Source organism: Glossina fuscipes, unplaced genomic scaffold (genome assembly GCF_014805625.2).
Source record: "Glossina fuscipes isolate IAEA_lab_2018 unplaced genomic scaffold, Yale_Gfus_2 61, whole genome shotgun sequence".
Taxonomy (NCBI): Eukaryota; Metazoa; Arthropoda; class Insecta; order Diptera; family Glossinidae; genus Glossina; species Glossina fuscipes.
Window position 1 is genome coordinate 413,635 of NW_023998433.1, and position 24,299 is coordinate 437,933.

At 32.9% G+C, this 24,299-nt stretch overlaps 3 protein-coding genes across 4 annotated transcripts; 1 reads left to right on the top strand and 2 right to left on the bottom strand.

The window, feature by feature from the left end:
* The first annotated feature begins 1,944 nt into the window (after positions 1-1,944).
* Positions 1,945-24,238, top strand: LOC119637875 (protein tantalus). 2 transcript variants are annotated; one of them, XR_005247346.1, is made up of 5 exons: positions 1,945-2,041; positions 2,100-2,359; positions 6,608-6,853; positions 6,925-7,251; positions 23,933-24,238. XR_005247346.1 is itself a non-coding variant. In XM_038034270.1 (2 exons), the coding sequence occupies exons 1-2, from the start codon at positions 1,968-1,970 to the stop codon at positions 2,767-2,769; spliced, it is 744 nt and encodes a 247-aa protein (XP_037890198.1). In that variant the 5' UTR covers positions 1,945-1,967; the 3' UTR covers positions 2,770-2,784. The 2 variants fall into 2 exon arrangements, 1 of the variants encoding a protein (XP_037890198.1); XM_038034270.1 differs by lacking the exons at positions 6,608-6,853; positions 6,925-7,251; positions 23,933-24,238 and having other exon boundaries at positions 2,100-2,784.
* LOC119637873 (chymotrypsin BI) lies at positions 2,796-4,666 on the bottom strand. The gene is made up of 3 exons (XM_038034267.1): positions 3,837-4,666; positions 3,594-3,769; positions 2,796-3,513 (listed from the first exon to the last, which is right to left on the bottom strand). The coding sequence occupies exons 1-3, from the start codon at positions 4,217-4,219 to the stop codon at positions 2,885-2,887; spliced, it is 1,188 nt and encodes a 395-aa protein (XP_037890195.1). The 5' UTR covers positions 4,220-4,666; the 3' UTR covers positions 2,796-2,884.
* LOC119637874 (brachyurin-like) lies at positions 10,379-11,341 on the bottom strand. Its single transcript, XM_038034269.1, has one exon. The coding sequence runs from the start codon at positions 11,286-11,288 to the stop codon at positions 10,440-10,442; it is 849 nt and encodes a 282-aa protein (XP_037890197.1). The 5' UTR covers positions 11,289-11,341; the 3' UTR covers positions 10,379-10,439.
* Positions 24,239-24,299: the final 61 nt, after the last annotated feature.

Here is a 24,299-nt window from a genome sequence, read left to right on the forward strand (position 1 = left end):
AAGCGTCTTATTTCATGCAGAGTTGCCGAGCGAGTAAAAAAAAAAAAAAAAAAAAAAAAAAAAAAAATATTTTTTTACATATTTTTTTTTTTTTTTTTTTACGTTTATATACATTTGTTATTGATGATATCATTGTAAACAAACGACCTCTCATTTTTTCGAAGAAAATTTACTTCTTAAGGTGCGCCTTTCAAATGAGAGCTAGTTAACTAGAAGATACATAATTAGTGCCCAGCCCCTGTCATAGATGATAACTCCAAAATTTTGTATGAATCTACACAATTTATTTTAAATACGGAATTTAATTATCTACTTTATGTTTATTTTTTGTTAATTAAAGTTTTCTTATTATTGTTTTTCGATTTGGAAATTCTTCTTTTGTACTCGATATTATTTTATAAGGTGTATATAAACCAGCAACAAATGCAATTTTTCAATTTAAAAATAGTTTTCAAATGGAAGCATTACATAATGCTTTTGCTTTATGTAACCGCTTCAATGAAGGCCTCCTCTATGTTCCTTCTTTTAAACTTATTGTTTTCGTTCTTCATTTCAATAACGAATCAAAAACTTAATTTGCTTTTACATTAATTGTTTGTGTTATTATTGTTCATATATTTGTTGTCCACATTCATGTTGATTTCTTTATTTTTACTTTTTGAACCAAATGTTTTTGCTTACGTTCACATCGCTTTTCTTATTTTTTTCTGATCAGATAACATGATAACGCAGCTTCCCGTTGTGCCCATCTCTTGAGACTTTCACTCCGAAAAGCAAAGCGAAGCGGAAAACGCAAAACTTTCGTAGTCCATGTATCACGAACTAGCAAAATTAAATTAGTTGTGTATATTTTAACGAAGAGAACATATAGCTTGCACTACGTTGTTTACGGACGTAAATTGTTGTTAATTTTCAAAATTTTTGCATGAGTTGTTGTTGATAAACAAAACAGTGATATATAATAAAACCAAATCATATGGTTCATGGCGTAATTTTAAGTGATCGTTTACATTTTCTTTAAAATAAAAGAAAAAAAATAATTATATATCATTACTATCTATAAATAAAGAGAAAAGAATTTTTTCGCTTTGTTAACTGTATCAAAAATGAACTTTTTGAAACAAAGTTTTCGCTTTATTACTTTTGCACTTTATGACGTTTATACAAGCAAACGCGCGCCGTATTATTTAATTTAACGGAAGCAATTTATGTGTTGAAATGATTTTGTATCAAGCGTCGTACTTGTCGCAAACCACATACATAATTATTACATTTTACGCTTTGCGCGTGTTGCGTCGGTTGATTGCGTGACGTACTAGTTACTATGTGGCAGTCCAGTTACTAAAGTTCAATGTTTTGCAGTGCTGCCGTACGTTCAACTTCTAATTACACTAATCGCGTTACTAATAACTTTTTGTCGAACTAAGTAAAATAACGAGTACTACCTTATTGTTATTCATTTTATTTGCCAAAATAAAATCGTCAAAACGTAGTAAGCAGGAAAAGATTTTATGTAAATAAATGCTGCGCACAGTATATATGTACCTGGTTTTTATTTTCTATCATATAAGCTGAGGTATAGTCCACCATAATTGCGGTCTAGAATGTAAACTATATGCGATGTGTTTGTCATATGTGTAAGATCATTATTCGAATGAACATATCTTCGCTATGCTTTCCAATGAAATTTCTGTTGATAAACATTCCGAAATAAATAACCCGAATAAATAGTTGACTTTCCGCTCCAATCACGCGACATATTTTTTTTTAATTTTACAGGAGCGTATAGCATAATATATCCATGCATATATTATTAGTTTGTAAAATGTATATATTCAACTATTTCGTTTCGAACTATTACGTACAATTGAATTACAAAATTCATTATAAAAAGGGTGCGATGTATATAGGTTTGGCAACAACTTTATTTAATTCTCAATGAATTCATACTGGCAACACTATAGATAATGGACAGAGTCGTCCTTGGCATTGCAAATATAAATTTTCAACAAGAAAATTCTGAAAAAATTGATGAAAGATCGTAAGTTTTAATCAATTAAATTTTATCTCTAGACGAAGTATTAAACCCAAAATTTTAGCGCTATAACTCAATGTCAAAGAACTTCAATAGAAATGGAATCGTTGAAAGCGTTGTTGGATGAAACCGGTCAGTGGCGTGTTAATCATATTAACTCTGATAAAGCAATGGGAAATGTGAATAATACTAAAGAATTTCAAGAAGTAAATCATGAAATTACTGGCGCAGCTAATATCAGTTGTAGAAACGATCGAAGGGCGAATGCATTTATTGAAAGGCGGATTTTACCCCCACGTGCCTCAAAAGATGAGTCCGCATTTGGTAACAAACGTCATTCTATAATGAAAACTAAACCTAATAAAAAAAAAATTAAAGACTTTACAATGTTAAGACCTAGGGATATTAAACGAATTTATATGAAGAAGACGAAGCTAACAAATTTTAAACCTTCTGCTTTAGAGACGATATTCGAAGAGCCAAATGTTTTACAAGATAATGATATTGAGGAGTTAGAGCATGCTCGCCTCATAGGAAATCGTAAAATAAAACGCTACTTATCCTGCCATAACGGTTTGGATCAAAATAAAGCATTAGTTAATAAACGAAGAGCAAAAATCAAAAAAACTTTTAGTGGACGGTCCGCCCTTAGAAAGGTTTCTTTAGAAGAATTATTAAAAAAGCTTAATGACAGTCGTGATAAAGAAGAAAACGTTCTTTCCGTTTGCCACTAATAGATAAGCGATTGTATAAATATTTGTTGTTTGCGTTTTATTTATATAGGACAGACTGAATATTATATACTCGCAACCTTTTATGGGAATAAAGCATTTATTTTTCCTCAAACCATTAGTGAAACACAAATATGCTGTAATCTTTCTTTTGCCTTTGAAAAGGTGTATTATAGTTGACACTATCAACAAGAGTTATATCTAATAACTCTGCATCAGGGTAGTGTTTGAAATTGGTGTGAAATGTATCAGCATTGGTAACATCTCTATCTTTGTATTTGTAATGATGTTTTTTGGATATCTCCTTAAAGCTGATTGTATTCCATCTATCATCGCCAGGATCTATACCCGTTTCATCACTAATCCAATCTAAATAGGAAGCGACTTTGGTGAATGCAGCTGGAAAACCGCGATCACAACCCAAGATACTGCCGAATGACGTTATCCCCACAAGCACTCTTTGCTTGGAGTTTCTCCGTTGTAGTACTAGCGGGCCACCCGAATCTCCATTGCAGGTGGATTTTTGGTTAGCGCCACTTGTACATACGTTAGTCGATCTATACGAGAATGGGTAGCTTCTTTTGCATGTTTTGCCATCTACTATGCGTAGTCGTACATAGCGCAATACGTTACTGATTGCATGAACGCCAGATACGTAGCGCCCCCATCCAGATGCGATCGCAAGCTTATTTTCAAAACTTCGATAGGCATATTCGCGATAAGGTAGCTGAATGGGTTGAATACGTTCTGAAATGAGTTTTTGTTAAATAAGCAGTCGTAGAAGAAAACATTTCCTAATTACCATATTTTTTTATTATAAGGCTTACCATTATAACTAACTGGCGTAGGTAAATGCACTAATGCAATGTCATCTTTCAGTTTTCGTGGGCTCCATGTAGGGAAAATGATAAAATCATGGGAATGTACCATTAATCTCATTTGGCCAGATTCGTTAGCATCTTTGATATCATGAGCTCCGAGAAAAACTAGGGCACGCGAAGCCCTTCAGTGAAAGAAGAAAAATGAAGAAAACGAATGAATTCAAGTGAAAATTCAATAAGTAAACTTACATGTCAACGCAATGAGCAGCCGTTAACACATATTCCTGGGAAATTAGAGAGCCACCACACCAATATAAACCTCTCGGTCGCTGCAATAAAAATCCAACTTGATAAGCAAATGAATTTGGCAGGGCCTCGCTACCACCAAAAATTCGATTTATTGCATATTTCTTTTCATTTTCCATTAACTGATCCGTTTTTAGACTAATCGCAGCCTTTAAATTTAATACAGGTGTATTCTCAGATGACACGCTCTCATCTTCGACGCTAGAATCAATGTAAGTGGAAACCAAGTACATGGATTTTACTGCGTTCCACTGTATGGCAGACGTGAATTCGAAATGCAACAAACAAATACGGCACATAACAAACATATAAATCCGTATAATCATTTTTTTCTTCTAAGTATGCTGCGCAAAAAACTCCCATTTATTATTATTATTATATATCAGGCAAGCTATCCTCCCAGCACCTTACTTAAACAAACGGCGCAATCGGTCGGCGTCATGCGATTAATAAGTTGTTCATTTTTTTAGTGCCGCTGCCTTCGAATGGACTAAGCGAAACCTTACTGTGGCATGAGCTTTTATAAAATGCAGTTAATGCTTGCATTGTGGCCTGGGAACGTAACCAAGCCCTATAAAATATACAAGCTGCTTAAACCATAGCATTTGTTTAATTAAAACTTGAAAAGTTATGTTGCATCATCGTTAGCAACCTGTAAAAAACTGAAAACACAAACTTATTCATTCATTCATTCATGGATAACCACTAAGTACCACTACATGCATTACATTATTATACAGGCAATGATACAAATACATAAGTGTTTTGAAAGTGAGGCAAATCTAATATGTTTGAAAATAATACATTTCAACGAATTTTAAAAAAACATGAGAAGCATGTTGAAATAAAATGATATCTAAAATAATATCTATATCTATACAAAAGAAAGGATCCAAATGTATTTTGTTTCAAAACTATAAGTTTTTTTCTCAAATCATACACTTCCCACATTATATGAAAGAAGGAGGGTTATTCGATAAAAAAAAATGGTGTGACACTAACTCTGTTTTACTCGGTATCAGCGGCATCCAAAATCTTACTCAATTATCTTAAACAAGTGGTAAGTTATAAATCAATAATGTTGGTTGCTTCTTCATTTAATATTCTTATTCTATTTTTATATTGGCTATTTTTTTAATTTGCTTCATCTGTTGATAGTTGGAATAAATTACAATACGTTATTAATATGCAGGCCTCTTCAAATAATGAAATAAGTTAAGGGAAAGACATCAAGAGGAATTCATTTTTCTTACTTTCTTTTTCATACACAAAATACATTCTGTAACTGTTGATTATATTAGAAACTTTTGATCCACTTCTATTGCATCGAACGCACTCTCAAGATTGGACATTGAACCGATTAACGTAGTAAAGCAATTTTCGCTACAAAATGATGAACTTTTATTGGGAAAAGTGTAATTGTACTCCCTATTCTGTCTTAACTTTGAAAACGTCAACAAAAAAAACGAGGAAGCTTACAGGCCAACCATATATGGGTGGTGACCATGCTATAGTGATCAAAAATGAATTTGTGAAGAGTCTACTTACTATTCATATATTATTGCCATATGCTATTATGCCACTATGAAGTACTTTCGTATTTACCTATATGATATGCTAAATTCTTACCATGTCGCTTAATCCATTTTCCAATAAACAGTTCCCTTCCGTATACGATATATACTGTAGGCGTAAAACTTCTTTCCCATTTAAACAGACCTACATATCAATTATTCATTCATTCTATGATCTGGTAATAGCAAATTTCTTCGTTAGGTTTTTTTTTTTTTTCAATACCCGGGTTTGTGGTCAGATCGATTTCAAGCAATGGTTCAATTTTCATAAAAAATCATTATGCAATTAAGCGAAGATGTAAGTAAATGATTGCAAATTGAAGCATGCCACGTTTGTAAAGGGTGTTAAATATTTTAACTACACCTATATTAATATGATTATCATTATTAATAAATAACGGTTGCTTTGGTAGGCAATTATAACATAAGCACAGAGCTCTTTTATACTCACCTTAACTCATTTATAACATTTACTTACAACATTTACCGGATTGTAACCACTAAATAAGCAAATTGTAAAGTTGATGGTGATTATTATAAGCGACTATTATCAGTGAATAACGGTATACTATGTTTATCTTTTTTTTTGTTAAAGTCACAAAAGCGTTGTTGGTATTTTCAAAGTTGTCGTAAAAACCCGAAAAACCCTATTTTTATGTTAATTAAACTTCGTTCTTTCGGAATGGTGATGAACTGATTGCATCAATTCAATTAATTTTTCATATTGATTCGATTGAACATCATATTCAAAGTATTAAATAAAATCTTGAGAGTGTACTAAACTGAAAAAAAAAAGTTTTATAAAAGCATCCGTGAACCGCTTTTGATTATCTTTGTACCGACCTTTCATCAGAAAGAAAAAAAATGTTGAAATCAATTTTGTGACAAGATCTTGAAAACAACAGAACCAGAGGGTCAACAATATAGGGTTTAGTTATTCCTGTTACTCATGCTGCTCAAAAATCTAATTATTCTGCGAAATATGTAATGTGCATGTTTCTTCCTATGGGCAAGAAAATCGAAAATTTCAAATTATTGATACAGGGAGACGACATTCATTTGATATTTGGCATAAATATTGCATATTATTACCTTATCTTCAAAAACTTTATCAATAAATAAAAATTACGTTTTTTCTAGATTTGTTTGAGGTGGCGGTGTATATTTAAAATTCGCCTTACACCAAATGTAATGTTTTTAATTGTTTTTATTATATTACACCGGCGTGGTAAAGTGGAAAATTTATTATGTGTACAGAGTATTGCCGCAACAATGAATGATTCGTAATGAATTTGCTGTTACAACTTTATGGGATAAAGTTTTAAGTTTCGTGACTTTGCGTACATTTCATAATCGCTGGGATTCTTTTTATCATTGATTTGAAAGGTAAAGAAATTTGATTAACATGAAAAGATTATTTTAATCTGAATCTAATACGAAATTACGATTCGTTCAAGGTTCACATTTCATCGCTGTTGGATTGGACAGCAGGTATATGAGCTATATGAGCGTAAAAAAATGTACACGTGATATGTTAAGGAATCGAAATGTTTACTGGAGCAATAAAGTTATGCTAAATGAATGAATAAAAATAATAAATAATAATGTGCGCGTATATATTGAATGCATATTTATATATATATATATATATAGATACATTTATTTATCTACATACATACATACAGACGCTCACTTGAGTTATGCAATCGAATCCATGAAGGCCACTTACACATATCTAATGACTGATATACGTAAGCGTGTATGTAATAACGAAATACTATCAGGTGAGTAAGGAGATGACATATATATAAGTAAACTTTTTGTTCCAAAGATCAAGTAAATTTATTTCTTAACAAGTGAAAACACTAAAAGCGGGACATACCCCACACTATTTAACAGTTATTCATGCAATGGCCTTTTAAAATAAGATTTTATATGGGAACTGCTCGAAAAAGTGATCCGATCCGAATCATTTTCTTTAACACTCGTCTTTGGACTATAAGTGATGGAGGGTATAAAAATTGGGACGCTTTGAATATCAAAGTACATTTTTATTTATGTCTTAATCTCTTATCTTTAACATCTGAAATCGGCTTCTAAATAAGAGCGTTGATGCCGATTATTGTTGGCGAATTTTCAAAAATGAATGAATTTTTTGAAATTTTTGAGACCATATGTCAAACACGCTTAAACGAATGCGTATTTTCTATGGTCTACGGAGCAACATTTTGGGTGTTACACATCATGGTGATCCTTGTATTTCGATATCAAATAACGGAAAGTTGAAAGTATGGCGTTTCTTTCATTTCTGAGTCAATTCATATTAATATGTTTAAGCGTCTGTTGCTAAAGGCTTATGGAAGCGAAATTTAACATTCAAAGCTGAAATCTTTAATAAACATTTCAGGTTTCCAATTGATTGTCGCAAACTCATGTAGGAAGTCATTCGCCCATAACCGAAAGGAAAACTATAATTTCCCCGTTTGTGTGAATAAAGGATAACTCAATGGGAAAATAATTAAAAGTTTATTATAAATATAATTCCGTTCGGTTAGCACAACTTAATTCTTAGTAAATAGGATAATGTAAATCAAACGTTTGTCTCCAAACAAATACAACTTTTGCATCGCTTATGTATACAAACAAGATCCTGCTATTCTGAATTCTGATCAATATTATTTTTACGTAACATTTTTATAAATATTTCTCGGATAAAAAACTTTAACACGAAAGTTATCTACGCAATGTTTTGTAATTTGCAGTGTCTCTTATTTTCGGAATGACTTTTACTTTTTTATTTGTGATTATCATGTTTATGGTTGATATGCTTCCATTTTCAAATCTGATTTGTAAATTTCAAACTTGATTGTAAAGTTTAGAATTTTCAATTGCAAGCGAAAACAAATAAAGAACTTAAACAAGCCAGAAAATTATATTCGGTTGTGTCCGAATCTTTTATGCCTATTATTGCTATCCTAAAAGGCCTAAAAAAACAGGAAAAGATCTACATTTTCTTACTCTATCATGTTGCCTGGATTCGACTGATTTTTTCTGGACATTTATATGGTGTATGTGTTGTACTCAACGAGTAACAAGCAAAGACGTCCTCCGTTTTTATTGCATAGGTGTTTGCGCGTTGTAGGCGTGTTCTCCGACGAGTTTAAGTTATTTTCAAATTCTTTTGCAAATTTGTAGGCGACATCTTCTATTTCGCGAACGAGAGAATGTTTATCACATATATTAGGTGGTTGCATATATTTTGACGGTTTTTTCACTTGAAAAAGGTATTTATTGCGAAAAATCGGTACAATATATATTAATCAAAATATTTTCCATAATTTTCTCCAACATTTTCCCATATCTTTGGCAACATGGCGTGTCGAAGGAACTTATATTGGTTAGGCGGTGATGCAACTATTGACGTATTTTTGCACTTTTTCAACTTTGCGGAACTGCGTGCCAGCCAAGCCAAGCTGCATCGATCTGAACGAGTGACAATCAGAATGCGCCATGTTTGGTGAGTACGCTGGGCGCAACTGAACTTCCCATTCGAGCTGCAACAGTGTATCCTTGACAACTCTTACAGCAAGTGGGCAAAAAATGGCATTTTCAATCAATCCGTGTCACTACTTTTATACCGTTGAAAGCAAAACCAACAATTGGGCTACGATGGAGCAGCATCGCCATAAATTTCTGAACATGTTTAGTAGGCTTTGGCAACGGATTTCTTCAAATAAATAACAAAAATGATGAAAATATAATTGTGAGCGCTCTACGCGATTAGCGTCGGCATGCGTTGAATAATTCACTAATATTAAATGGAAAACTGTTATATTATGTAGGGAAAGGTCGAAACCATCGAATTTAATCGTTGTGTACACTGATATTTTCCATTTCTTTATTATTTTTACTTGTAGAAGTCGCCTATCAAAATACATGCAATCACCTAGCACTACACAGTTGGGCAGAAGAACAGACGGACATGCTTAGGTGTATTTCAATTTTGAAACTAGTCAAGAATTTACATACTCTATGTGGTTTTTGAAGATTGTTGTTGCGAAGTATAAAGGTATTGAAAAAATAAAATTAAATTTTTATACACCGTAATGTTAGGCAGGTGCGTTCAATTTCTCGCATTTTTGTATACGTACTACAGCATCGCCCACATTTAGATTTTTATACATTTATTTGCCGCAGGGTTTATAAGTAATAAGGAAAAAGAACGTTTTTCTTTTCTTTTAAGAAATAAAGGTTTTCTCACTTTACGTAATATATTATTGGCACATTTGGCGGCGATTTGGCCCATTTTCAATGTAAATCTGCCTGTATGAACTTGTAATGTTTCTGCCAATTTGAAGTCGATAGCTTCATTTTTGCGGCCAAGAAAATGTTTACAATAAATATTACACAAATAGACATATGGACGTATTTAAATCGATTCAAAATTTGGTGCTAATCATATTTATTTATTTATTCATTTATTTGACTTATACTAGAAACTCAACTAAACAAACAACAGTCGAGTTCAATTGGCTCTTAATGCAAAACTTATATTTATTTTTAATTAATAGTAGAATAAATAAATAAATAAATAAATAAATATGGTTAGCACCTGATCAAGACTATATATACTTTTAGGGTCTCTGAGGCTTTCTTCTGGGCGTTGCAAACGTTTTGACAAAATTAATGTACACCCCATCCTTCGGTGATGCGTATCAAACAAAATTATTGAAGTCTACGTACGTCTAACGACTTCCACTATCCCAATAACATTAAAAATTTATTTTAAATGTGCAGAATATCAAAGCTTAAGTATGTAATGTTTGTAAGTAAGCAGATTACGATTGGAATTGAGGAAACCGTATACATTTCCAAGCATAAACTACTAATAAAAGTGAAATAAAAATTATAGGATTTAGGATTTAAGTTTTTATTAGAGGTGGCAAGAAAGAATATATTTTTTTATTGCATATTATGCATTAACTACACCAGACTTCTCTTCAATCCAATCTAGGTAAGAAGTGACGCGAGTGAATACTCCTGGCCAACCTTTCTCGCAACCAATAATAATACCAAAGGATGTAGCACCAATAACGTAATTAGTATCGCCCTCCTTGTAAATTAATGGGCCACCGGAATCTCCATTGCAAGTTGATTTACCATCTTTTCCGCTTATGCAAATCATTTTATCAGTGACCGAGCCAGCGTAATATTTTGTACAATCGTTGCGAGGTAATACAGGTACTTCGATATAGCGAAGAAATTGTGAAACTGCAGTGGCTGAATCACTATCTTTACCCCATCCAGAAGCCCAAACCATTTCCCCGTCATAGGTGGAATATTGGCCATTTTTCTTGGGCAGAGTAGCTGGCTGAATGTAATTGTTAAACTCAACAGGTACGGGTAATTTGATTAAAGATATGTCATTGCTTAACGTAGCTGGTTCCCATTTTTCATGAACGATGATGTTTGACTTTGAAGCATAGATTCTTTGTTGGCCTTCTTCATTCTCGTTGTGTATATCGGTAGCTCCTAAGTAAACGGTAACACCGTCAACGCCATCAGTACAATGGGCAGCAGTTAAAATCCATCGTTCAGATAACAATGTGCCACCGCACCAGAAGCCTTTATCACCGATTGTTAATTTTAAACCAACTTGGTATTTAAATTGACCAGGCTTTGCTAATTCTCCATTGGTAATGCGGCCCTCCAATTCCTCTGTAGGCACAAGAGGCACCAATGGGAGACGTCTTTGGGAGATGGGTACGAAGCCAGCCGATACAACAGCAATCAGTAAAGTTGCAAAAATAAAAGTCTTCATTGTGAAACGGTATCAAATTGACTATTGCTTCCCAAGTTTGGTAATCATTTTATATAATGGAAATCGATTCAGTCATTATCTTATCCGTTTAACAGGGCAATTTATCTTAACTCATTAAATCCCCTCCCATAAACCAACCGGACAATTATAAGGCATTGCTTCATTCGCGATTGTTACAAATATAAGCAACGCATAGTAGACAAAAGAAAAATCGATTTATATACGAGTAGAGGATTAAAAAAGACTTATGAAAAATTCATATTAACAAAAATTGTCCGTTTTATCCATACCATGTTATTTGTCTATTATTTGAAACTTTCCTAGCTCTCGCTTAACACTCCATTTCGTACATCCCTACATATATTTATCATGTATGACATTTAAAAAAGAAAAAAATATTATATTCGGCGGTGACCGAAACTTTTATGCTCACCCCCGCCATGATTATCCTGAAAAAAAAAAAACGAAAAACTTCTTTATAATATTAGGTGGACGTGACTGATTTTATCCATTTTTGTGTACTATAAAGGAAGGAGGAAGTGTATAGTAGTTTGTGAGCAGTGAACAAGAAATTCAGGAAGCAGATAAGTGCTCAGTTTATGTTGCATTGCAGGTGCGTTCTTTGACCGATGCAACCCGTTTCCAATGCCAACTTATGTGCAAGCATTTCCAACAGTTTTGTCAAATTTGAAACCTCTCTTCTGGGTGTTGTAAACTTTTTGACAAAAGAAATTTACCTTAATTTTACGGTAGCGGGCATAAAAAAAAATCCACATAAGAAAAAACGCTGCGGATTAAATCATTTCTTGTGAACTGCTAATAAATAACTTTTCAATTGAAATTATGTGCAACAAATAAAAATTTTCAAATATCTTATCATTTGTTGTAAAAAAGAGATTGCGTATTAAAAAATTTTGATTTTAGACTGCGAATGCAGTTTAGTCATAATAATCGGTATATATTTACAACCATTCATTTTGACTTCTAATATTGTTTAAGTTTTTGAATTCACTTATTCTGGAGTACTTTAGCATGATTATATTGCTCCTATTAGATAGCGTAGGAATCGCTTAGACGGTACGGCATCCATACAGTCTTCTTACCAAGTTGATGATCCTTTTCAAGTAATTTTAATGCATTTTGCTTGGGGTGGAAGAGATTTCATCGATGAAGATTAGGTTGTAAATCTTTCTCGTTGACAGCATTAATTTTAGAGAAATCAAGCGTTAATTTTAAACAGGCCAGGACTCGAACAGAAGAAATAACATGTATATGTTGACGGTATAACATTAAGTTATCGAAGCTCGAACGATAACATGTGATAAATTTGCTGCGTGGAATTTATTTCACTTTGCGCGGTGTTAAGTAACGGAATAATCCATCTATGGTGTTAAGTCCCAGATAGAGTAGATAGCCACGTATTTATGTTAAGTACCTTGAAATTTATTTTCTGGTAGTTTAAGCTCATTGGAAGGCATTATTAATAAAATTATTCCATCTGCCCATCTATTTATTAATCTTTTTCATGTGTAGAGCTTTTCCGGTACTGCTATTTGAAGTCACCTATACCGTTTTCAGTAAATACATCTTCAATTATTCTGGATGGAATCCTGAACGATTTTTCTATGTTAAATTGCTCTATATATTCCATATGTCGTCAGACATTCTATGGAATTCGGTTGTGGGCGCGATAATTTGCAATACCTCGTTACGAAAGCTATCAAAAAATTTAATTTTAATGAAACCAAGATACAAGAGTCTCTCTCTATTATTAACATATTTTTCAACATGCAATATTTCGTGTAATGTCTACGTCAATAATTATCTAGTTATATTCACATATTTCGCTGGCCGTTGAAGGCGGACCAAGCCTAATATATTATACATCATAAAAATGCATACAAACGTTAAGACTATAAAATAAAAACTAATTTAAAAACGATAGTTTAAAATATGATTAAATATCGAATGAAACACTTTTAATCTATTGTACGCCTCAGTCTCATAATCAATATATATGTATAACGTCTGCACATGATCCATAGCGAAAATGTAAATTATTTTGTAAGATTATATTTCATCTTTGTATTCATCAAATATTGATCTATGTCGAACTAAAGATTTGATCAATAGTATTGGCAGCTGATTGGCTTAAGCCAGGCATTTGGCGGATTAAAATTTCCTTAAACAAATCTCGTAAGCGACTTTGCGTGCGTTGACACGAACTCATAGCTTTTTGAAAAGTTGCGGTTACGCCTTGTTGGCAAAAAAGAAGAAGAAAAAACGACATATGAAAACATACGTCGCAAAGAGTATAACGATACGAATTTCAGCATCCACACAATCTATGATGTGTCGTCTGATTGGTGGAGTGGATGATACCTAGCAACGAACTTTTACGGCAATTCCGCTAAGATGTTATGCTTAGACATAATAAATTCAATATTCATTCCTTGAGCGTTAAAAAAAATAATTTTTGAAAAAACGAAGAGGAAAACTGAAACTCTCCGTTGCCCTTATGATGAAAGTTGCAAATGTAAAAATAAAATATGCGAAATCTTAACAACTCTCCACGAATTAAATATAAAATTTATCGAACTCAAAAAGATCATTCACTTGCAAAAATGTAAGTCCTTCTAATATGCACATATATTTCGTGCAGATACCCGATATAATTTATTTAACATTTTACCTTATTTCATTTATTTGTTTACAACAATTTAAATAATATGATTAGATGATTAGGAGAAGTCATGGTTGATGTTAATGATGCACCCATTAATCAAGTTAAATTTGGACGATCAGGCGCACGCGAAACGATCCTTTCATATGAATTTAATGCTTAAAAAACGTTTGATTTCGAAATGATTGATAACCTTAGTCCACATGGAAATTGTGCATCAATTATCATAAGATTCTGTGGTAAGATACGATGTCTAGGTTGAGATTCGCAAGCTTTTGCGTTCGCGAAAACCTAACCTGTATTACTCGTCATCATCGACAAGCAAACCCAATGGATTATTTGGATAAGCCGTATACTTTTGCTATAAAACACTCAGATGCTATTATCAGTCCGGCTTATAATATCTCGGAGATTTTTTGATGTACGTGGTAGCGGAGTGCTTCTGGTGAGGCCTATTCTGACACAGATCTCTCAATAAATGAAATAAAAAAAATTTGAAACAACAAATGTACCTTATAGTCGCTTGCCGACTTCTCACGTCTCTAGCCTTCAGGCTTCCATGGTAGAATGATTTTAGAGAAGAGAAGACCGTTTGGCTTCTGTATGGCGATCCCAGGGTTGTCGTTTTGCGAAATATGTGAGGGTGTCAGCCATACTCTTTAATAATCATTGTAATGCACGTTAAAATTGAAAGAAAATAGAAACGTTCTCGAAAGATTAACTTAACGCCTTTCTAAGGCTTCGTAGAGACCAAGTTTTACGTAACATTGGTCCGCCTTGAGTTTACGCAATGATCCATCTTAATCATTGGCCAATGTATTATTATTAAACTTGTTTAGCTACAAATTTGTAACTTTATACGTTGTTCGTTGTAGTTGTTTTCTTCTTTTTTTTTTTTTTTTTTTTTTTGTATTATCTCAATTTCTTTCTCACAAATCGTGAAGACATATGCCCCGACCTTCCTGAAAAATATAATATATTTGATAAGAAATATAAATGTTAAAAGAATATATTTTCATCTAAGCCAAAATTTAAAAAATATTTTTTTATAACTACAAAAACAAATTTATTTCCAGCGACTTACATTGTTTATTGATACCCTTCCTTTTTGTGCGTGTCATAATTTTTTAAGTAAAAGTTATATATTCATTACAAAACTCACTACCCTGTAATGGCGGTGTCTTGCATTTATTTTCCTGGTTGTGCCAGGTGGAAATGCCTAACACAAAGTAGTATAAATATTCTTTTGAGCAACGCCTGTATGTTCATATGTCGTCAAGGCTCGCGCAGTTACAAGACTTGATGCACTAATGCAATTAATTTGTCCAAAAAGTTATCCATAACTTACTATCTAAAGCGTACACCGATGAAAAATGTATTTTATTAATCAACAAGTTCATTGAAAAAATGATACACTAATCATCCTCTCAACAAACAACAAAATATACAGTGTTGCCTTAAACTATGGGTGCACAAGATTCGTTTCGATGTCAACATAATTTTATAATGCGTCTTTGTCTTTCGCTTTCTTTATCTTGAGCTCGGTTTACTGTACTCTGTCCTTTCTTCCGCATGCCATTCTTTTCCTATGTCTATGTAGATAGCGTTGTGTTAGTATTGCGGTCGCCGACTGTGTATCAAAATATTGTTTTTGCCTATAAGGCGTTACATTCGTCATTATTAGTGCAAATGTTTACATAATAATTACACTAAATATTACGAAATATTTTCATACTGTTAAGGAATTTAATAGTAGTAGTATAGTTCGGGTGTATACGATCTAAAATCTTAACGTGCCAGTTTATTAGGTTTGGCCTGCAACAAAAAAACTTATTCGTTTAGTCGAATATAGTTAATCATCAGACGACTATGGTTGGTATAGTAAAGATTATATCATTGCGTTTGCAATGTCAAAAGGCATACATACATACGAGACAAAACCAAAATAGATCGTCGAAGAGCACAGCGTGGTTTGTGAATAAAAATGAAAGATTTAAGTTGTTATTATTTGCAAAAATTGAAAATTGAAAAAAAAATTGAAACCATATTTCTTAGCAGGGTTCGTGCATATCCGATCGCAAGTCTGCCACGGTTATAAAACGTTCTTATCAAACGTCTTTCTTACGTTTATTCGATTCAAGTCTCGCAAGATTATAAAATCTTTTTCTCAGCAGCTTTTGCGCTTATTCGTTTTAAATTTCGCGCAACTATAATTCGTTTTTCTGTTTTCTATTAGCAGCCGAAACTCTTTCAGCAGACATTTCGGTCATACGTCATATATTTTGTAAAGCCGTTGGCCTTTCTTCCATTTTTCATGTTCGTTCAATATTTAAGTATTTCTCTTCGTGCCTTTTACGTAACGCAACTAAAACAATTTTTTTAGCCTTTTACTGTCGTAGATTGTGAGAATGTTGAATTTAGGATAGAGAGCTAAGAATGATAGAGATAATAAATAGGCAAACATCTTTTGAACATCTACCTATTAAAAACCAACCCAGCATCGATCGTATCTTGTTGCTAATAACTCAGTCCATTTGTAAGCTGTGTGAGAGAATGGTTTGTTAAGGCCACTTTTTAAACTTCCTCAAAAATAGTGTCATAAGCAGCTCTTGGAAATTATTCATGATTTTGAAATTCAGATCATCACCAACCGTAATTAGAGTCTTGTTATTTTACTGTTTCTTTACACCTGCATCGTCGTACTACCGCATATCGCAGACATCAAGCTCTTTTAATTTGTTTCAGGGACAATAACGTTATGTCTATTAAACACGAATTTTCCTAATTAAAGTTTTTCGAAACCTCCGCGAATCTATAATGAAAATATAAACTTTTAAAATGAAATGCCAGCTGTCTCGTTGCATATTCGCAAAAGAATGAAGTGTTGAGAATGAAAATAAGGCATATTTGCTTTCTAAACCGCTTTAGTTTGAGTCAATATATTAACTGATCCTCAGGCTTCGTTGATGAGAAGAAATAAAATGACAGAAGCTTCCCTATTTTAGTCTTTATTTTTGTTACATAGAATTCTGCATTATCATTATTTGTAAAGGCAAATTTATCTTAAGGCGCTTCAGCAGAAAGTTTATGTTGTAGAAGCCATCATTTTAATATTCAAATAAATAATTATTGTTGACCTTATGTCTAAAGTCAGACCTTACAGCGATGCGATTAAAGTCTACGTTAAGATTAACAACTACAATGGCAATAGCAATCGCAACAACTTGAAACAGAATGCTTTAAGTAATAGACAAAAAAGCAACAAACGAACAACAATTAAATACAAGTTTCATTAACAATCAAATCAAAGATTAGAAAAAAAGAGCTAAGTAAGTATTGTGACTGGCTGACAATAAATTACAGAACAAAAAAGATTAATAAAGACTCATTAAGATCCGTTAATATGAATAATTTTACATGGTAACGTGCGGAGGGAAGCTACACCGAGAAAATGCAACAATACGTACATCATTCATTTATTTATTTATTTTTTCCTTTTATTACTATAAATTTTAAACATTTTCAAAACTTTAAGAAACGATATTAAAAAATAGCATAAATAAAAATTATGAAGTGTACCGTACCCTTATACGTTAACATGTTATAAGCATAAATTAAAATATGCATCGATGTGATACATACATGATTGAAATCCGCTTTTTAACACAGACTGAATTTAACAAAAAAACAGATGAAAAACACTATAGTGGAATGCCCACCATTAAATACCTTACATTACTTCGTTTAATACAGTTACTCATACAAAAATATTACATAATAAGGCTTTATATGGGGAATGATAGAAGAAACAGTGGTCCGATTCGAACCATTTGTAAGGGATGTTCGTCCCTGGGACCCAACTAAATTCGTGTGTTAAGTCTCATCCAAATATTTCAAAAGTTATGATCTGTCGTTTGAACACAAGAAAACAAGATGGGCAGACATATAGGTAGGTAGACAAGCTTAGATCGATTTAGGAAGTAGTAGGCCTACCTCAAGTCCTTTTGGGTTTTGCCTACCTGCCGCATAAACTTAATAGATTCTTGCATCATAAAAAGTGTAAGATATAATAAAAACAAATTCGTCTTTTTTAGTTCACGCTTGTCTAATACCAACGTACGTTAATTAAGATGAGAGTTTCACAGAGATTTGGCCTTTTCTTTTATCCCGGATCTCACAATTTTGTACACTTGCCCAAAGAACGGTTCCATTAATGGGAAAATTTATTCAAGGATTGTATGTTTAAGCAAAAATTCAGCTGTTGAAAGCAGCTTCTTCGAAAGTTTACACTGTTGTACGTTTACACTTTCGATAATAAATTTGCTCTTCATTCATTGGTCGTTCAATATTTATACCCTATACCACTGCTCACTCGAGTAAAAGCACTGAAGTCGACCATGCATTCATATAATGACTTTCCAAACAGAGGTGTTCTGTGCGAAGCAGTCTGATCTACATATTTTTCAGTAGCCATTGTGGTTAGACCTTAGACACGTTAGTGTACCAAACGCCATCAAAAAATCGAAAAAATTATGCAGCCTAAAGGTTGAACACAAGAAAACAAGACTGGCAGACGGACAGACAAGTTTAGAACGATTCAGAATCACCTTCTGAATGATAAATATCTCATGTTCTTCTGGAGTTGCATAAATCCGCAAAAAACCTGATATATCCTTTTACCACCAACTAAAATTAAAAGCTGAGGGTAAACGAACGGCAAACCCATATATACATAAAGTAATGAAGTTTTTTATACATTGATTTAAGGTATCAAAGATTAGCTCGTTGCTTCCCGCTTTTTCTGGGAAATGTGTATGGTATTATAATGATTTATTTTTGGCAAAAATTTGATAACCTAGTTAAAACCTAGTAAGATTTTCAAAAACTAAATCCAAACTAAAAAAAAAGAAACTACAAAAGTCTTGAAGAAAACAAGTTCACATACCTTCATCCAACTCGAGTAAAAGCCCAAGAAGTGATCTTGAAACTTAGTCTGAGAAGTTTTACCGGATTTCGCGGTATTCTTAAGACCCGGCCACTTGTGAATACCACCTATTTAGGAGGTAATGAAGCGATGGACGAAGTGAGGACGAGTTTTATCCAAAAACGGAACAAATTTAATTGGGGTGATCTCCGAACAATGGCTTCGGCCAGCGAAGAAGGGTTTAAGGCTTGGACTACTTATAACTCGGCGATGAGTTTTCTGAAAAATGGCTTAGGGGTGCACTGAAAGATGAATGTCCTAATTACTACAGAGGAAATTCTAACCAATAAGCCAGATGGTCACTGGTTACGTAAAAATACGTAGAGGTAGTAATTAGTGAGTGCATAGTAGCTCGCCCGTCATGTCAGTGCGATGCCCGAAGCTAAAATATCTTTATGAAGGGTAGTTCGGTTTTGGCTAGCCGGGATTGTATGGTTAATCCGAAGGCAAGGTCTGACACCGTTCAGTTATGTAAAGTAATGCTAAAGGCTTTATAGTCTAATTTTAAGCATCACGGGGTCAGGAGCCCGCTAGCAAAGCCATGTATAACTGCGGGTAGAAGTGAAAGCAATAAATAATTAGTATAAAAGGGATTTGACGGAAGGCTTTTCTAACCCTTTTGACTAATGCGACTTTACAGTACGCTGAAAATTATATAAAAATAAATAATATAAAAGGGATTTGACGGAAGGCTTTGCTACCCGTTTGCCTTAAATGAAATGTTCATGAATGCCTGCCGGTAATGATGGCAATATTGATTAACTGCAATCTTATGGAAACTGCGGTGAAACAAGCCAATCCCTTTTGAACGCAGCAATTGATCAATATGTGAGCCCTGACTGCTTGGGTACGGTCCTTCGGGGAGTATCTGTGTTGGTTGTGATTTTCACTATTCCAAGCCGAAGTGAAATAAATCGAGATGAAGATAGGTCTCAACACTGACTAGAGTGGGTTTATTGAGCCATACACAATAAACAATCTGGACTCCAGTGTTGTTTAGAGTCCTAGTTTATAGGGATTGTCTAACTCTCTGGAGGGCGTGGGTTCCGATTAAATAACTTGTGTGCCTTGGGCCATCGTGTGGTTAAGCCATCATGGCAGCTACCCACGCTAAACCCTTGACATAATCTGTAGATCTAATAAAATTTCTGAAATAAAACTAACGGCCTAAAATAGATATCGATGTGAATATTTGTTTGTGTTTGAAATTGAATATATATTTATAATAAAGTTGCGTCCTGATTAACCAAAGGCTTTTCATTACTTTTTCTCGCAACTTTGTGCAACTTAATATAATTTAAATTAAGGCTTTTTAAACGTTGATCAATCTATTACTGTGATACAAAAATATGAGAATGTAGTAACAAGTACGTGCATATATAGTTAAGTGTTGTAAAAATAATTTTAACAAATGATATTTTATTTAATGTCTAACAATAAAAAATTCATTCATATATTTTTCAATTTAAGTCAACTGCCTCCATATATTATATGAAATATATGTATAAAGCAAAAAAAAAAATAAATAAGTAAATAAATTGAATTCATTGGTGACTGAAAATGGTTTCACAAAGCTTGACGCTTTATTATCAGCTTTTTTTTAAATGCTAATGCGCATGAGTAGCTACGATGTAAATTTGAAATACATGCATAGTATATAAGCATATATGCACAACAAATATTTATGCATTGTATACTACAATAATACTGTTGATTTATTAAGGAACAGTCAAGCACCACAAATAAATATGTACACAAGCATATAATGATAATAAAAAAAAAATAAAAAAAAATAAATAAATATATATATGTACACATATAAAAAAAAAATATATTGAGAGAAAACGTAAAATTAAACTTAAGTAATAAAATAAGGATAAGGGAGAAAGCTACAATTACCTTTGGATAAATTTTGGGATGTTTAGTATTTGAATCTGAAATACGGCTTCCACTACATTTTCTTTGAATTAATTTTGGCATATACATAGTCAGAAACAGCTTGTGAAATATTTACTATGGCTATGGCTTGCTTCAGATAAATTTTTAACTTAAGATAAATTTTGGGATGGTTAGTTTTCGAGTTTGAATTATTCAGAAGTCACTGCTTCTTCTACATAAGACATCACATTTACTTATGCTTGCACTAAAATGACATGTAGTCAGACATAAAACAATAAAGAGCACTGTAAAATTGGATTACTCAATTACTAGGGTTCGCGCTGAAGGTAGGTGATGGTGGTAGGTAATGCTAGCATAATACATAAGATCATGCAAATTTCAAATTTAAAACATTCAACAGAAATCAAGAGTGACACCTAATCCTTGCACGTATGGTTTTCGGCGAGGTGGCTGATGAAGATCTTTCACTCATATGGCATTCTCTTCGCGCTTAATTTACTTAATTAATTCGTAATGCTTTTTGGAAAATGGCAAGGAAAAAATACATCAGAGGTAAACCTTTTTCTTCTACGTTCAAAGTATAGTGCAATTTCTTTCACGTCACGGGGCTTAATGAATAGATTTTGAAAATGTGCGTCGATACAAACTTCAGCTTTCACTTATTTTACGCCACTTTGTAGATTTGATATTGATGGAAATTTTGCAACCGATTTATTGCCAGATATGATATACATATGTTGACTGGAAATTCGCTGCTGTAAAGGTCAGCCATAATGGACATGCAGTTGTTGTTGTAAGTCAATGTAAAAATGAAAAAATTAAGTACAAATGAAATTGCTATCACTAATATTTATTGAGATTAAATTTGAAACATCGCCTTACAAGCCACAATGACGATGACATAATCTTAAGTTCACTAAAAGGACTATTGGACCGCAGTCGAATTAAAGTTAGAGAGGTAGCAAAGACTTAGAACATATTCAAAGAGCGCGTTTGTCACATATAGAGCGCAAATTTGAGCATGAGAGCAGCGATGAGCATGTTGGGTGCCGTCTTTGCTTTTAGTGGAACGAACATACCAAGCCATAGGCTAATGGGTTTAATGACAAAAGTGCATGAAATGAAGATTGATTTTCTGCCACAACCATGACATTTTTCAGATCTAATCCACACCGACTATCATCTATTCGGAAATTTCAAAACGATGTGTGAATTGCTGTGGAAATTGAAACGAGAAATCGTTCGATAAAAATTGTATTGAAATGTTAAGACAATTGTTGGACTGATTGAAGGCAATTTGGTTAATAAAGAAAAGCGAATTTTTCTACTTAGGTTGAAAACTTTTCAGAAAACTCTCAAACGGTCGGTTTTATGCGTGTAAATCGAATTAAAATTCACAAAGTTCAGAAAGTTTGTTAAGAAACTTGACTGTTTTTTGATATGGAATTACGCTTATAATATATTTGTGACCTACGTATGGCCTTGAACTTCTAGTGGAAAATCTTTTATCAAGTGAAATTTCAATCAAATGAAGTATGAGAATTAACGAAATGAACGTCTCAATTTCATATACTTAAGCAGAACGTTAAATTAAATTTTTTTTTGGAATTGTTTTCAAAGTTTCCTAGAGCAGCAGCAATATTTTAAATCGATATTTCAATTCATTGCGACTAAAGTTCGATTCAATTTTTTATAAAATCTTTTTAACCGATAAAAAGAAAAGATCGGACATAATCTTAAATAAGCAGGCAAATATGGAATCATGATTTATATTTTTACAAGATCATAGCTCTTCAGTTACGATTTTTTAGATTACTTGTGCTGATCGACAATTTATTAACGGAGACATTAATTCTGAAACTACCTAAAGTTAATCATAAAAATAAATTCCCTTAGAATTTATCTGATTTTCTAGTTCGTAACAAAGAAAAATAATAAATATTATAATCACACTAACCTAAGTATCGAATATTCTAAGAGAGCGTCTAACAGAGATTTCAGATATAGATGCATCAGATAAAGATGTATTTACGCATGTTATAAAAATTAATTCATATTGCATTTTCTTCTCAAGAAATGCAATTTACCTTTGCAATCCACTTTTACAGCAAACCATTACGAAATACTTTACCCTTACACAACTTTCACGGTGCACATGAAAAAACTACTAAAGCAAAATGAAATGCTTCAAGTTCTTAGTGCAAGAATTAGTTCAGGAGAAATTCTCGGAATTAATTTTGCGTAGTATCGCCATATGTAAAAATGTCGTTTGAAATTTTTTGAGGCTTGCCTTTACAAATTCTGTGGCAAAGAATAAAAAAAATATGCCTTGCACTTATTTTGCGGTTCGCAAGTGTATGTAACAGTTTCTTCTTCTGCGGCCATCTGTCTTTGAAACGGAAACTTTTTAAATTTATTCGGGGAGTATAAGTAAATGGGCATGAATGGTACTTAACTATTTCATTATTCACTATTTTCATTGCATGAGAGTTCTTTGCGTTTGTCGGAGAAAAGAGAATATTTTGAAGTACTTAAGTTGAAAGGAGGAGATTGTCTATCTATCTCTCTATCTGTGATAAAAATCATTTGCTTCCGCTGGGAGTTCGCTAAAGTGAATTGAATCTTGCTTCATAATTTATTTCTAAAGCTATTGGGATCCTTTAATGCGCACTATTGGATGTGGCGAACGGATGATACCATGATCCTTTGATAACGAGTATAACAAACAAATATTTTACGACAAAGAAATCATGCGGTTTTCGGAGATAATATAAAACGTAATAATGGTCGCCGTCATCATCGCTGTTAGGTATAAACTAAGCTCATAGAGTGTAAAACAAGATTTATTTTGCATTTCTTTTTTTTTCCATTTTTGTGTTAGTACGGTGGAGAGTGAGAGATTAATCGCGAGGCTCACAGGCCTCCTAATGATCATAAATACAAATTATAGTGTTTTTGTTGTTGTTACTGTTTGTTTTTGTTTGTTTTTCCCCACTTTGCTTTATTGTCAATTTTCCTATTTTTTTTTTTCTTTTTTACTATTTATATAAACTTTAATTTTTTGTTGTTTTTTTTAAGCTTTGCACTCGAGTTGTGGTTTTACTTTTGGTGCTGTTTTTGTTTTTGCTGTCGCCGTTACTACTACTGCTGCTGTGCTGCTATGGTTGTTACAATGTTTGCCGTTGTGGCTTAAGCGATTTTGTTGCTGTTTTTTATAAAAGTTTACACACAACGCCGTACAATCGCATACGCTTAAGTTTATAGAAAAATCTGAAACCCAATGCTTAACTAACGGCAGACATTGAGTGGCAGTCACACGGTTAAGACGTACTTTGCGGACTCTGGAATTTTAAACTCTACTCTATCAAAACAAGTTTGGTTTTCAGTTTATAAAACAGCATACATACATATATATAAATATATATATATATATATATTTATATAT

Bases quoted from the DNA above. Each gene is read 5' to 3' on its own strand.
- LOC119637875 (XM_038034270.1), top strand. From the start codon at position 1,968: ATGGACAGAGTCGTCCTTGGCATTGCAAATATAAATTTTCAACAAGAA. The intron at 2,042-2,099 runs GTAAGTTTTAAT...CCAAAATTTTAG, and splicing joins GAAAAAATTGATGAAAGATC to CGCTATAACTCAATGTCAAA.
- LOC119637873 (XM_038034267.1), bottom strand. From the start codon at position 4,219: ATGATTATACGGATTTATATGTTTGTTATGTGCCGTATTTGTTTGTTG. The intron at 3,770-3,836 runs GTAAGTTTACTT...CTTTCACTGAAG, and splicing joins GCTGCTCATTGCGTTGACAT to GGCTTCGCGTGCCCTAGTTT. The intron at 3,514-3,593 runs GTAAGCCTTATA...AACTCATTTCAG, and splicing joins TACGCCAGTTAGTTATAATG to AACGTATTCAACCCATTCAG.
- LOC119637874 (XM_038034269.1), bottom strand. From the start codon at position 11,288: ATGAAGACTTTTATTTTTGCAACTTTACTGATTGCTGTTGTATCGGCT.